We start from the raw sequence: 15,580 nt of genomic DNA on the forward strand, positions 1-15,580 counted from the left end.
GTTTTGCTAATGCTTTAAAATAAGCATTTTCTCTATATTATTTGGAGAAAAAGGTGGGCCTTGCAGTGAAAAAGGTTTAGAACCTCTCTGCTAAATAAATATTAATGAAATAAAAAATCACTTTACAAGTCACTACATATGAAAAACGATTTTGACTCTTAATATCGACAAAGATATATCATATGATCGCTCACAGTAAGACCAGCAAAATGTAGCTATTCATAATATCTTTCATGTGTATCTAAGCATATCATGGTAAAGAAAGAAAGCAGACTCACCGTTGAACCCTGTGTCGTTTCTGAGCATATCGTGCTGCTATGGCCAGATTATTAAACATACAGAAGCCGTTCATCTTATTTGCCTGAGCATGGTGACCTGGAGGCCTGTGTGTTTACAAAAGACAATATCAACTCCATGTAAATAAAAATAAAAATAAAAAAATAATAATAAAAAAGATATATCTGATTTGTTGAGAAGAAGAGATGCAGTGACACCTGTTGATGGAGAAGCCATTACGCAGCTGTGATGTCATCACCTTATCCACCAGCTGGAGAACTGATCCCACTGACAGACAGGCGGAGCTGAAAAACCCCTGGTGTGGAATTGAATTGGTTTCATTTAAAATGGTCATCATGTTACTTAAAAGCAGGATGCAAATTACACCTTGACGAATGGGGGGTGTCAACATATTTGCTAATGTTCATTTGCGTAACACATGCTTGATTAATTAAATTATTGTATTTGTTTAAATTACATCTAAATTATTAATAAAACATATTTCATTTTTTAAGTGTTTTAAGGGATATTTAGTGCATTCTGATTTACAGTAATGTCTGATTAGCTATTTCACAGGTTACTTTGGGTTAAACTATGAAAACTATGAGCCCTATCATACACACGGCGCAATGAAGCGCAAGGCTATTGTTGTCAGCTGAACGCCTCGCTTAAACATTTCTTTATACACACAGGATGTACAGCAATTCACAAATGTCTTTACAAATGAAAAATAATTACAGGAATAAAATATTACAAAAATTATTATTTTCTAGCCTACATAAATATAAAATCCACTCCTTCATGCCTTCTTCATCTCAGGAGGCTTTTTCAGTTTACTCATGACTATTTGCTTCTGAATGATGTTATCATTATTAGCAGTATTATTTATTATCTGCATATTTATTTTGCTCTATTAAAAACAAGCTTAGATAAACCTGTCAGGTTTTAGACTATATGGGGCACAGCATGTGTGTTTGGACATAACTCAGTTGTTTGACCACACTTCGTTATTATTGTTCATTTATTCGTTTGCTGGAAATGAGAACTGAATTTAGAAATAGTTTTGAAACAAATCTTTGCACTTAACAAACAAAATTAATTATGTAGGCTAATGGATGTCTGTGCACACAACACGTTTCCTTATCCACAAAAGAGAGTGAAAGTGAAAGTAAACAATGAGTAGGCTCATCTCTCATTCTCTTGCTGCAGATGCTCTGTTTAACTGTTTTCTCTTTAGTAAAGCGTTCAGTTATTCCACTTACTAAGTTCAACATGTAAATAGCAAATGCGATTATGGCGCGACGCAACTGACTCTTAAAAGGACTGGGAGATAAGACTCTGATTGGTTTATTCTCAAAACACACCTATAACTCATTAAGAGAATAAGCTCAACCCTGTTAGACCATGCGCCACGGCACAGAGCAGATTTTTAAAATAGTAAAAGTGGATTCAGACACGCCCTTAATGCTTTTGCGCCCTGCGCTTTCGACTTTGCGCCTGGATCATCAAAATAGAGCCCTATGTGTCTAATTTGACTTTACTTTTAAGCTAAATCTATACAAAACAGCTATTTTACTAGAAAAAATGTCTTTTTAACACTTACAATGTCCATCTGTGGTGTACATGCCAGTTTCAGGCCATCAAATTAATATTTTTCTCGCACAGATGGATTTCTCGCATAGACTGATTATGCATTCACAATGGTATGAACCGTTATAGGGGTGGTAAAATGTATATTTAAATATATTATTTATATTATTTACATTATTATTTAAGATATAAATCAGAGAAAACTATTTCTCACTATTAAAGAGCTGATGTCCTTTGGGAGTTAATTACGGGGGTCAGCCCCCCCCCCCCCCCCCCCCCCAACCCCCCACCCCCACCCCCACCCCCCAAACCCCCCTGTAATTTGCACTTTGCTTGAAACCATATATGTACTACCCTTTGGCAGGATGGATTATTTTTATCCTATTATGTAAACATGTTAAAATGTCACTGTTGTCAAAACAAGGGGCCAATATAGCAGTTACTGATTCATGTTTAGGAGCATTTCTCAAGCTCTATATTAACTTTATGGTGACTTAACTAGGAATGTCTGGTTCTGATTTAGAACAGAGTTACTGACTATATGTTCAAGTCAAAATTATCAGAACTCCTGTGAATTTCTTTTTTAAACATTTCCCAAATTATGTTTAACAGAGCAGGGAATTTTTCTTCCGGCAGAAAGTCTTATTTGTTTTATTTCGGCTTGAATTAAAGCAGTTTTAAAAAAATCTTTAAAGCCATTTTAAGGTCAATATTAATAGCCCCTTTAAGCTATATATTTTTTTGATTGTCTACAAAACAAACCATCGTTATACAATGATTTGCGTGATTACCCTAACTTGCGTAATTAACTTAGTTAAGCCTTCAAATGTCACTTTAAGCTGAATACTAGTATCTTGAAAAATATCTAGTCAAATTTTATGCGCTGTCATCATGACAAAGACAAATGAAATCAGTTATTAGAAATTAGTTATTAAAACTATTATGTTTAGAAAGAATTCAAATTCAACAGGAGGGCTAATAATTCTGACTTCACCTAAAATTGAAGACTGAAGAGGACTTACAGGATGCAGGTAAACCGAGTCATATTTCTCAGCAAGAGTCTTCAGCTCTTCCTCTGTCATGTTCTGTGTGGATTTCATCAGTTCTACATACTCTTTCCTGTCATACCAAACACACACGCAAAGCACACGCACACATACACACCCATGCGACATGAGATAATCCTAAAACAATTCCTACACAATAATCAGTGTCAGTCTTATAATCTTAAACCATGACACAAACTTACGTGTGCACGAGTAGCAGCTCATCTTCTGTCACAGCTCTAGCCTAAAATGCATTAACAAACTATTCAATGCAAGAGGAATACAGGTAATATACGTTCAAAATAACATCAATAGATGTGTATTTCTACCTCCACTTGTACACAGCGTCCCAGCAGACCCTCAGTCTCCAGCATCTCCATTACCGTGCTCACTCTCGCTGGACACTCTGGATGACTGTTAAAACAAAACGACAAAATCAGCCATTATAATAACTTCTATAAACCATAACTAAGAGAACTTCTATGAATGTAGGCAGCTTTCATTGATGCAATCACAAAAATAGTTATTGTTCTTAAAACTTATGCTCATTTAAGGTAAATACAGCATTAGTGCATAGGACCAAAGGACATTTCTGAATGCATCTTATAAGATAAGATGTGTTCATTTTATCAAGAAGTTTTTCAGTTTTATGCACATTATTGTCATGGGTTTAATTATCCTAAGGCCTTACCTGGCATCCCAGAGGCAGTGAAAGCGAGTGAAGGCATCTACATATACAAGACCTGTTCCTGTCGCTTTGCTCTTTCCTTGAACATCCTAGAAAAACAATCCCAAAATATTTATCAACCATTCTGAAAGAACTCTACCTCTGAGCATGTGATTACACGCAGATAAAAATATATATACTGCATGCTCATAACTGAAGTAAACAAATAATTTTTATATATATATTTGTTCATGAAATTATTTTTTTTTTTACTTCAGTTAAATATTCATTTTTAAAGTCTTGGAGATAGATATATACTGTACACATACACTCACCGGCCACTATGTTAGGTACACCTGTCCAACTGCTTGTTAAAGCAATTTTCTAATCAGCCAATCACATGGCAGCAACTCAATGCATTTAGGCATGTAGACATGGTCAGGATGATTTGCTGCAGTTCAAACCGAGCATCAGAAGGGTGAAGTTACTTTGACTGTGGCATGGTTGTTGGTGCCAGACGAGCATGTCTGATTTCAGAAACTGCTGATCTACTGGGATTTTCACGCACAACCATCTCTAGGGTTTACAGAGAATGGTCCGAAAAAGAGGAAATATCCAGTGAGCGGCAATTCTGTGGGTGCAAATGCCTTGTTAATGCCAGAGGAGAATGGCCAGACTGGTTCAAGCTGATAGAAAGGCAGCTAGCTCTCTGCAACTCTCACATGGTCGCCCACTGAAGCTAAGCAGGGCTGCGCCCGGTCTGCACCTGGATGGGAGACCACATGGGAAAACTAGGTTGCTGCCGGAAGTGGTGTTAGTGAGGCCAGCAGGGGGCGCCCAACCTGCGGTCTGTGTGGGTCCTAATGCCCCAGTATAGTGACGGGGATGCAATACTGCTCAGTGAGCGCCGTCTTTCGGATGAGACGTTAAACCAAGGTCCCGACTCTCTGTGGTCGTTAAAAATCCCAGGATGTCCTTCGAAAAGAGTAGGGGTTTACCCCGGCATCCTGGCCAAATCTGCCCACTGGCCTTTGTCCATCATGGCCTCCTAACCCTCCCCATATTCAATTGGCTGCATCACTGTCTTCTCTCCACCAATCAGCTGGTGTGTGGTGTGCGGTCTGGCGCAAAATGGCTGCCGTCGCGTCATCCAGGTGGATGCTGCACACTGGTGGTAGATTAGACTGGTGGTGGATTCCCCCCACTGTGTAAAGCGCTTTGAGTGCCCAGAGAAGCGCTATAGAAATGTAAGGAATTATTAATTATTATTATTATTATTAAAGGCAACTGTAACTCAAATAAGCACTCGTTACAACTAAAGAATGCAGAAGAGCATCTCTGAACACCTTGAGGCGGATGGGCTAAAGCAGCAAAAGACCACACCGGGTGCCACTCCTGTCAGCTAAGAACAGAATACTGAGGCTACAATTTGCACAGGTTCACAAATTAAACAATCGAAGATTGTAAAAATGTTGTCTGGTTTGATGAGTCTCGATTTCTGCTGTGACATTCAGATGGTAGGGTCAGAATTTGGCTTCAATAACATGAAAGCATGGATCCATCCTGCCTTGTATCAACGATTCAGGCTGCTGGTGGTGGTGTAATGGTGTGGGAATATTTTCTTTGCACATTTTGGGCTCATTAGTACCAACTGAGCATGGTGTCAACACCACAGCCAACCTGAGTATTGTTGCTGACCATGTCCATCCCTTTATGACCACAACGTACCCATCTTCTGATTGCTACTTCCAGAAGGATAATGCGCCATGTCATAAAGTGTGAATCATCTCAGGCTGGTTTTTTGAACATGACAATGAGTTCACTGTACTCAAATGGCCTCCACAGTCACCAGATCTCAATCCAATAGAGCACCTTTTCAATGTGGTGGAACGGGAGTTTCGCATTATAGATGTGCAGCCGACAAAATCTGCAGCAACTGCGTGATGCTATCAAGTCAATATGAAAAAAAATGTCCGAAGAATATTTCCAGTACATTGTTGAATCTATGTCATGAAGGATTAAGGCAGTTCTGAAGACAAAAGGGGGTCCAACTTGGTACTAGTAAAGTGTACCTAATAATGTGGCCGGTGAGTGTATATAAAGTTTGATAGAGCGCTTGGACCCAGAAGTTGTGTAGGACTTAGCAAGCAGATTGGCATTGTTGGGAAAAATCCAAATGTTCTTGCTATTCTACAAGCTATTTGTGATTTTGTGTAGATCTGATTGAATAATCAAAATGAAATTGCAAACACAACTGAGCAAAGCTGCGATTGTCATGCACATCTTGTTAATGAAATATGGTTGTGTGATCAGTATAAATCTCATCCAACGGCCAGAGGGGGCTCTCACATGGAAATGCCAAACACACACAAAGAAGAAACCTAGGAAATCCCCATAGTGTTGTCAAGAGATTTTCATAACCATATGAAGATGGAAATATGTGTATTACTTGCTATTGGAGGGAGAAAGTGTAATGGCTACTATGGATTCCATGAGGAGATGTTATGTACTGTCATCATGGCAAAGACAAAAGAAATCATTCATTCATTTTCTTGTCGGCTTAGTCCCTTTATTAATCCGGGGTCGCCACAGCAGAATGAACCGCCAATTTATCCAGCAAGTTTTTACGCAGCGGATGCCCTTCCAGCCACAACCGATCTCTGGAAAACATCCACACACACATTCACACACACACTCATACACTACGGACAATTTAGCCTACCCAATTCACCTGTACCGCATGTCTTTGGACTGTGGGGGAAACCGGAGCACCCGGAGGAAACCCACGGGAACGCAGGGAGAACATGCAAACTCCACACAGAAACAGCAACTGATCCGAGGCTCGAACCAGCGACTTTCTTGCTGTGAGACGACAGCACTACCTACTACGCCACTGTTTCGCCCAAAAGAAATCAGTTATTAGAAATGAGTTATTAAAACTATTATGTTCAGGAAAGTGTTGAGAAAAACTTCTTTCCGTTAAACAGAAATAGGCAGGGTTCAACGCTAAGGATTTTTTTTACTGGCCCGATTGGGCCAGCGGTACAGATTTTTACTTGCCCTGCCAATATTTTCACTGGCCCCACCAAAAAAAAAGTTAAGTTAATAGCTATTTCTTAGCCACATGTTTTTAATATTGTGTCAAAAATGTGTTTGAATCTAGAATTTTTATATTTTTAAACTGTTAAAACATGTATAATGAGCATATCTTCGCATTGTACCCACGTAAATTTTTGCTAACAAGACATTCTTTTAGCCTCATAAATTCATTTCGCTGTACTGGTTTTTACCAGGTTACAAAAAAACGACAAGCTCACAACATCCAATCAGATAGAAGGAACCAAAAAGCAACATGGTGTTTACAACATCACTGAGAAGGCAGCATTTAAAGGCTTAAAAGCACAAACTGTTTCTTGATTCTAAGACTGTATTCAAATGCAAATGACAAATAGTTGCAGACAAATTGAACTTTTTGTGACAAGGCACTAAGAATCGGGCCAGTAACAATTCTGTCTACTGTCCAGAGCGCCTCGCACGCTGGCCCCGGGCCACCAGGCAGTCCTTATTGTTGAGCCCTGATAGGAGAAAAAAACTATACAGGGGGCTAATAATTTACATTTACATGTAGTCATTTAGCAGACGCTTTTATCCAAAGCGACTTACAAATAAGGACAAGGAAGCAATTTATTAATAATTCAGAAGGGCTAATAATTCTGACTTCAACTTTGATATTTCAGACAGATTTCATTAGAAAAAGAGTAACTATGATGAAGTGTTTACCAGATTTTCCAGTTCATTGCTCATCTCCTCTTCAGCTTTACTCCGATCCATTCTGCCTTTTCTCCTGGCCTCTTGTAGATTCTTCTTATGGTTCTGTTTTAAAGATTACTCACTATTAAAACGAAAATCTAGCTCAAAATAGAAAGCACTAGCTCCCACACCTGACATTTAAAAGTCTGCACAACAAGCTGAGACGCTGCAGAGATCAAGTGGGCAAACTTCGAGAAAACCTGTGGATTATTAACTAGACACCGATAAAAACAGCAAATCAGAAACATGTCATGATGAAATGGTTAATAATAAAATTTTTTCAGGGTGCTGGATTGTAAACATTCCCTCACTTTTGTTTCTGGCGTTCCTCTCGGAGGTCCTGAAGAACCTTTGGTATCTGGAACCGCATCCATCAGGGGAAGATTTTACAGATCCACAACAGAGAGCTTGAAAAAGAGAGGATGTTAGAAACACGTACTCAGAAAAAAACTTCATTCATTCTTTAGTCCCTTTATTCATCAGGGGCCGCCAAAGCGGAATAAACCGCCAACTATTCCATAATATGTTTTATGCAGCGGATGCCCTTTTAGCTGCAACCCAGTACAGGGAAACATCCATACACTCTCACATTCAGACACATACACTACGGCCAATTTAGTTTATTAAATTCACCTAAAGCACCCAGAGGAAACCCATGCCAACATGGGGCATGAACCAGCAAACTTCTTGCCGTGAGCCATCGTGTCATGAAAAAAATAAATAACCATTCAAAAGTCACAGTAAGGGAAAGGTTATACAGAATGATAAATAGTTTATTTAAAAAGTAAATTAGAAAATTATTGATTATGAAAATTCTAATTATTAAAATGATCAGAGATGTTAGTAATTTTAATTTGTAAGCAAAATTACAAATAAAAACAACTAAATTACCTATGTTAGTTTCTGTTAATCAAACATGTATTTTAAGGAATTTCCTTTTTGTTTTATCCTAAAATTAATTTACATATAATTTAAATAAAAACATAAATAATAATAATGTAAAATTGTAAAAACATTTTCAAAAGTATCCATCTGTTCAATATTTGCTCTTCAATCTACATAGGTTAGGTTATCACAGATGATCCGCTAAGTTTTATTGAATAGAAAGAAAAATAAATTATATTTATGATATAAATTTTCTGTGTAAAGTTTATTCCTCCAGGAGCTCGAATATTTGAGCTTTGGCATTAACATCGCAAAAGTTGTGGGTTACTTATATAATTGTTTTTTTGTTTTTGTTTTTTATGTAAATTCAGTGTAAAGCTAAGTCACGTTGAATAAAATTGTTTGTCAGTCTTAATTAGGTGAAAGATTACATGGAACGGTTAATACTTTATTAGTTTTAAAATCATTTTAAAAGATAATTGATTTTTATTCAAATTATAATTATTGAAATGTTCACAGATGCAAATAGTTTTAATTTTGTAGGCAAAATAATATAAAAATACTAATAACTCGTCCATGAATGTTTCTGTTAATGACACATGCATTTTAAGGGATTTCATTTTTGTTTGATTCTAAAATTAATGCACAAAAAATCGAAACAAAACTAAATAATAATAATAATAAAAACATTTTTAAATAAGTATCCATCTGTTCAGTAACTGCTCTTCGATTTACATACACTCAAAACATACTTTTGCTGCTTGTTCAATATGGCGACACAGTGGCTCAGTGGTTAGCACTGTCGACTCACAGCAAGAAGGTCGCTGATTCAAGTCCTGACTATGTCAGTTGGAATTTCTGTGTGGAGTTTGCATGTTCTCCCTGTGTTGGCCTGGGTTTCCTCCAGGTGCTCGGTTTCCCCCACAGTCTAAAGACATGCGCTATACAGTAGGCTAATTAAATAAAATAAATTGGCTGAAGTATATGTGTGTGTATGAGTGTTTCCCAGTACTGGGTTGCAGCTGGAAGGGCATCCGCTGTGTAAAATATACGATGTATAAGTTGGCGGTTCATTGCGTTGCAGTTAGCCCTGATGAATAAAGGGAATAAGCCAAAGGAAAATTAATGAATCCTTGTTCAAAGTACTTATTTAATACGAGTTGAACCAACATAATTCTTACGTTTTTTTAGGGATAACTTAATTGTTTTATGCTCAATCCACTTAAATAAGAAAAAACAATTACAATGACTAAACCAATTTGTGTTGGGATAACATCAAGGAATTGTGTGATACTCAACATCAGTGCATGTTGGGCTCTCAAAGATGATCTGCTTAGTTTTGACTTTTTAAGACCATTTTAAGACCATTATTAAAGAAATTTCAGACTTAAAGATGGATAAATATTTTTTTAAAACCTTAAAAAACATTAAAAACCAATGTTAATTTAAGGAAGATGATTAAACCATCTAAAAATGTAAATAGAGGTAAAAAATATACCTTTATTGAAATGTATTGTTAGTGATTGGATGGATGTTCCTACAGACATAGGAAAATTAGGACCTGTTTAAAATGATTCAAGACCTACAACACAATAATTCAGTGAATTTAAGACTTTTTAAGACCTAAAATTTGGTTTCTGAAATTTAGGACATTTTAGGACCTCGCGGACAGCATGACTATTGAATTGACAGAAAAATTAAATATTTGTCACATAAATTTTATCCATAAAGTTTATTCCTCATGCAGCTCAAATAGTAGTGCATTTGGGTTAGCATCGCAAAGGTTTTGGGTTCAAATCCCAGGGAAAAACAAAGCAAAACAACAGTCTCTAACAAAAAGAAGAAACGAAAAGTGTAAATTTAGTGTAAATCCGAATTACTTTAGATAAAAGTGTTTTCCAGATGCATAAATGTTGTGTCTTTTTTATGAAACAGTTTTTTGTTCTGTGATTAGCTACATAAAAATACTAGAAACAGGTAGACAGAAAAATAATAAATAAACAAAATAAACAAACAAGCAAATAAATAAATAAATAAAAGTCTCAATTAGGTGATTGGTTACATGGAACAGTTAATAGTTTAATAATAGTTTTAAAAATGATATTGAAAGATTATTGATTTTTATTAAAATTCTAAAAGATTAAGTTAACCAAACTGATTTGTGTTAGGGTAACATGAAGGAATTGTGCGAAACCCTGAAATTTTTACAGTGTATGTTGGCCTAAAAAGGTTTCTACGGGTTTCATCAAGTCAAATTTCAGACATTTAAGACCTTTTAAAGACCATTATGAAAGAAATTTTAGACAAACATAAGCCTAAACATTAAGATTTTAGTAATGGCCAAGTCAAAAACTAAATATTATTGTAAGGAAGACATTTAAACTATATTAATAAGTAAATAGAGTTCATAAAGAAATGTTTCTTAAAACTTTTATTGAACTAAATTGTTAATGATTGGATGGGTGTTAGCCCGATTGGGTAGCTTTACATGAAATTAAAACCTGTTTAAAATGATTAAAGAACTACATCACAACATTACAATGAATTTAAGACTTTTTTTAAGGCCAAGAATTTAGTTTTTGAAATTTAGGACATTTTAGGACCTCACGGACACCCTGATTATTGAATTGACAGAAAAATTTTATATTTGTGACATAAAATTTGGATAAAGTTTAGACTCAAATAGCAGAGTATTTGGGCTAGCATCACAAAGGTCTTGGAAACAAATCCCAGAAAAAAAACAAAAAAACAAAGCAAAACAAGTCACTTACAAAAAGAAGAAATAAAAGTGTAAATTTAGTGTAAATCCAAACCACTTTGGATAAATTTGTTTGCCAGATGCATAAATGTTGTGTCTGTTTTATGAAACACTTATAATAATAATAATAAATAATAATAATAATAAAATACAATTATTACTAATAAATACATTAAAATGATTTTAAAAAATACAAATCTTCCTTTTCCACAAATCAAATATTTAGACCATATCATCTGCAAATGTAATGAAATATCAAAATGGAGGATTGTATGTTGATCAGAAAATGAATGTTAAAAAGTGACAGATGTCACAAGAGTGTAAATAACAGGTTTTACTTACTGTTTTCAAAATTATACGACGTAAATGAGAGGATAAGAAAGATCTGTAGTCAGATATATTTTGTTTTGTTTTTTTAAAGCACACCGTGAAATTCAGATTTTATGAAAAAACAACAATATTCCAGTCATTTGAGTCTCAAGCTTTCTGCCCTTTTTAAGTATCCTAGCCTGTTGTTCCTCTTTGAACTGCACATGAAAGTGAAAAACGAACGTTATAAAGCGGGCACCAGACAGCAAATACGTTCAATATTCACTAAAACTGATCATAAAAATAGCTATTCAATAATTGCTAGTAAATGCTAACGGCTAACTCACGCCCAACTGTGTTCAGCGCCTCAGATGTCGCTCAGTATTGATTCTAGCTAGGATTAATCAATTCCTCCAGCAGGGGGCGCGCGGTGGCCCAAAACACTCAATCCTCCATAGAGCACCAGCCAAAGTTCATCATTCTACACTTTGATTAAGGGGCGGATTTAACCAATAAGCGACTTATTTTTAATGCAGCTAATAGCATGGCTTTGAAAATATCACATTTATGTAAATAAATGGGCTAAAGCTAAGCCAAATTGTGAACATTTTATAAAAGAAATTAAACTACAGTGCCACTACACTGTGTAACAATACGCTGTACAAAACAAAACAGTCAATTTTATCAAATGAAATGAGAGCAGTTAACTCAAAATATACTGGAAGTTTATTCTACTGAGACTTTTAAACTGTGTTGAAAGCAATAAGATATTTAAATACCTCATTACTTCAACTTAAATGGAGTAAGTTCACAATACTCTGATTAGTTTTTAACTAAATTTAAATGATTAGTAGCAATTGGTTTCCTCAAACGGTTTAAGTTGCCTTAACTTAGTGAGTTTTACAGTACTCAGTTGGTTTGAGTTCTCTTCATTTATTGAGTTTTACTGTGCTCAAATTGCTTCATTTACTCAAATAAATTAAGTTCACAGTACTCATTAGGATTAGTTTTTGAACTTAAATGGTTTGATGCAATCGGTTTCCTCAAATAGTTTGAGTTACCTTAAGTTTTGGGGTTTTACAGTGTCGAAACAGAAGAGCATATGAAGCATTATGTACATTTAATTTGGTTAATTAAATATTTTAGTAATTATTATTTTACCCCTTTGCCTTCATTTATTCATAACTGTGATATATATATATATATATATATATATATATATATATATATATATATATATATATATATATAGACATATATATATAACAATAATAACCACCAAAGAAACGCACATGACAATACTTATTTCATGAACCTTGTTTTTTTTTGTTGGCCAAATTTTCCTATTCACAAGAGCAAGTTTTGTAAGTGTAAACCTTTTTTCCCTGGATTTAAAATTGAAATGAAAATGTTTTTTTGAGTGTATTGCGGGATCAACCAACTTAAAAAACAATAAGAACAAGGACCTGATGAAGAACTTGGCATTTATCTTGGACTAAATGACAAAAAAAAACTGGATTGTTGTTGTTTGTTTCATTACATTTGTTGTTTTTGCTTTTCAAGCATTCAATAAAAAAATAAAAATAATTAAAAAAAAGCCCCGATGTAAGCCCCGCCCCCTTCAGGACTGGACTATTTTGGGGATTTTTCAATCTTCTCGTTTCTTTTTCTGTGAGGCGCGCGAGCGGGCGCTTTGAAATGACGTCGGTAACACCGCAATCTGCGCAGGGACGCTGGGGGTCAGTGTGTGGCAAGTTTTGATTCATTTATTACTAATTAAGACATGTTATGGTTAATTTGATTGGAAGAAGTGACTTTGAGGGTAATTCAAATCTAATAAAAGGTTTCAGAAATATAATGGCTATGCACACGATTTAAAAAACTGTAGGTTTATTTGGGCAGAGGACAAGGACAATGACAGGATTTGTACATTTGTAGTGTTTTCAATAAATATATATGTAAAAAATCTTTAACTCAAAAATCTTTCAAATAATTTGTAAAAACAGCTATACGCTCAATAATATCACTAGAAAAACAAAATTTTTCATAGTATTTCCTATATTTACTTCTAGAGAAAGTTTTCTTAATGTCCCTTAAGCATTTATTTTCAGTGATTGGCTACAGAACAAACCACTGTTGTCCAATAACTTGTGTCAGTAACAAAATACAACTTAATCAGATTTTCATGTCCAAAAGATTGACCCTTACAACAGATTGTGTGGTCCAGCATCTCACACACATGAATAAAGTAGAGTTACACTGTAAACATTTTCCTGTCGAACCTACAGTAACACGCTTGCAGCAGTTTGCCCTAACTTACTGTAAATCAATTACAGCCAAAATACTGTATTTACATTTACAGCACCTTTATCTTGCTGTATATGTATTTACAGAATTGAATGTACAGTTGAGTCTGGCGAAGCAGTGGCGCAGTAGGTAGTGCTGTCGCCTCACAGCAAGAAGGTCGCTGGGTCGCTGGTTCGAACCTCGGCTCAGTTGGCGTTTCTGTGTGGAGTTTGCATGTTCTCTCTGAGTTGGCGTGGGTTTCCTCCGGGTGCTCCGGTTTCCCCCACAGTCCAAAGACATGTGGTACAGGTGAATTGGGTAGGCTAAATTGTCCGTAGTGTATGAATGTGTGTGTGGATATTTCCCAGAGATGGATTGCGGCTGAAAGGGCATCCGCTGCATAAAACATATGCTGGATAAGTTGGCGGTTCATTCCGCTGTGGCGACCCCAGATTAATAAAGGAACTAAGCCGACAAGAAAATGAATGTACAGTTGAATTCAGAATTATTAGCTCGCTGTATATTTTTTTTCTCCTACTTCTGTTTAACAGAGAAAAATTTTCAACACATTTCTACACATAATAGTTTTCATAACGGATTTCTAATAGCTGATGTATTTTATCAGTAAATAGACAGTAAATAATATTTGACTAGTTATTTTTTAAGATACTAGTATTCAGCTTAAAGTGACATTTAAAGACTTTAATTAGGTTAACTAGGCAAGTTAGTATAATTAGGCAAATTACTGTAATATGATGGTTTGTTCTGTTGATATCTGTTGATTTCCAAAAATTTCATACACAGTTGAAGTCAGAATTATTAGCCCCCCTTTGAATTTAGTTTCTTTTTTTAATATTTTCTAAATGATGTTTAACAGAGCAATGAAATGTTCACAGTATGTCTGATAATATATATTTTTTTCTGGATAAAGTCTTATTTGTTTTATTTCGGCTAGAAAAAAAGCAGTTTAAATTTTTTTAAACACCATTTTAAGGTCAAAAATATAAGCCTCTTTAGGCTTATTTATTTTCCAATAGTCTACAGAACAAACCATCGCTATACAATAACTTGCCTAATTACCCTAACCTGCCTAATTAACCTAATTAAGCTTTTAAATGTCACTTTAGGCTGTATAGAAGTGTCTTTAAAAAATTCTAGTAAAATATTATTTACTGTCACCAGGGCAAAGATGAAATAAATCAATTAGAAATGAGTTATTAAAACTATTATGTTTACAAATGTGTTGAAAAATCTTCTCTCCGTTAAACAGAAAACGGGGGGAAAAAATCAACAGAGGGGCTAATAATTCTCTCTTCAACGGTATGTTATTTAACTATTAAAGCAGCTAGCTCTCTGCAACTCTTACATGGTTACCCACTGAAGCTAAGCAGGGCTGCGCCCGGTAAGTACTTGGATGGGAGACCACAGGGGAAAGTTAGGTTGCTGCCAGAAGTGGTGTGAAGGCGGTCAATACCAGAAGCACCGCTCGGTGACGCGCAGCATTGCGCATTTCAGAATTGTAAACACACTATAGGTTTCTATCAGGGTGCACACACTGGCGCCGCAAGTCGGCAGCGCCCAGCAATGACTCAGGACACTGTTCATATTTCTGCCGCGCCACCTGATTAGTTTCATTTTTAAATAACATGTGAATGTGCACGTCTGGTGTGCGATACTTTAAACTGTCATGTGTGCGCTGTGTCTGGTCAGCAGGGGCGCTCAACCTGCAGTCTGTGTGGGTCCTAACGCCCCAGTTTAGTGAAGGGGACCCTATTCTGCTCAGTGAGCGCTGTCTTTTGGAATGAGATGTTAAACCGAGGTCCTGACTCTCCGTGGTAATCATATCCTTCGAAAATGAGTAGAGCAAAATTTGCTCACTGGCCTCTGTCCATCATGGCCTCCTAACCATCCCCATATCATAATTGGCTTCATCACTCTGTCTCCTCTCTACAA

The 15,580-nt window shown here is 35.8% G+C and overlaps 1 protein-coding gene across 2 annotated transcripts in view; it reads right to left on the reverse strand.

The window, feature by feature from the left end:
- Positions 1–11,724, reverse strand: part of hdac6 (histone deacetylase 6) — a 50,613-nt gene extending 38,889 nt beyond the window's left edge. The window contains exons 1-9 of one of the 2 annotated variants that reach the window (XM_087264226.1): positions 11,689–11,724; positions 7,701–7,796; positions 7,360–7,452; positions 3,604–3,689; positions 3,242–3,326; positions 3,116–3,156; positions 2,889–2,985; positions 495–592; positions 279–383 (exon numbers count right to left, since the gene is read on the reverse strand). In XM_087264226.1, the coding sequence (XP_087120352.1) occupies positions 279–383; positions 495–592; positions 2,889–2,985; positions 3,116–3,156; positions 3,242–3,326; positions 3,604–3,689; positions 7,360–7,452; positions 7,701–7,763 (668 nt within the window). In that variant the 5' untranslated portion in view covers positions 7,764–7,796; positions 11,689–11,724. Of the gene's footprint in view, positions 1–278; positions 384–494; positions 593–2,888; positions 2,986–3,115; positions 3,157–3,241; positions 3,327–3,603; positions 3,690–7,359; positions 7,453–7,700; positions 7,797–11,374 lie in introns of both variants that reach the window. The other variant, XM_087264225.1, reaches the window with a different exon arrangement.
- Between the last annotated feature and the right edge of the window lie 3,856 nt (positions 11,725–15,580).

The sequence above is a fragment of the Danio rerio genome, chromosome 8 (assembly GCF_052040795.2).
Source record: "Danio rerio strain M-AB ecotype USA chromosome 8, GRCz13ab, whole genome shotgun sequence".
In the NCBI taxonomy this organism is placed as follows: domain Eukaryota; kingdom Metazoa; phylum Chordata; class Actinopteri; order Cypriniformes; family Danionidae; genus Danio; species Danio rerio.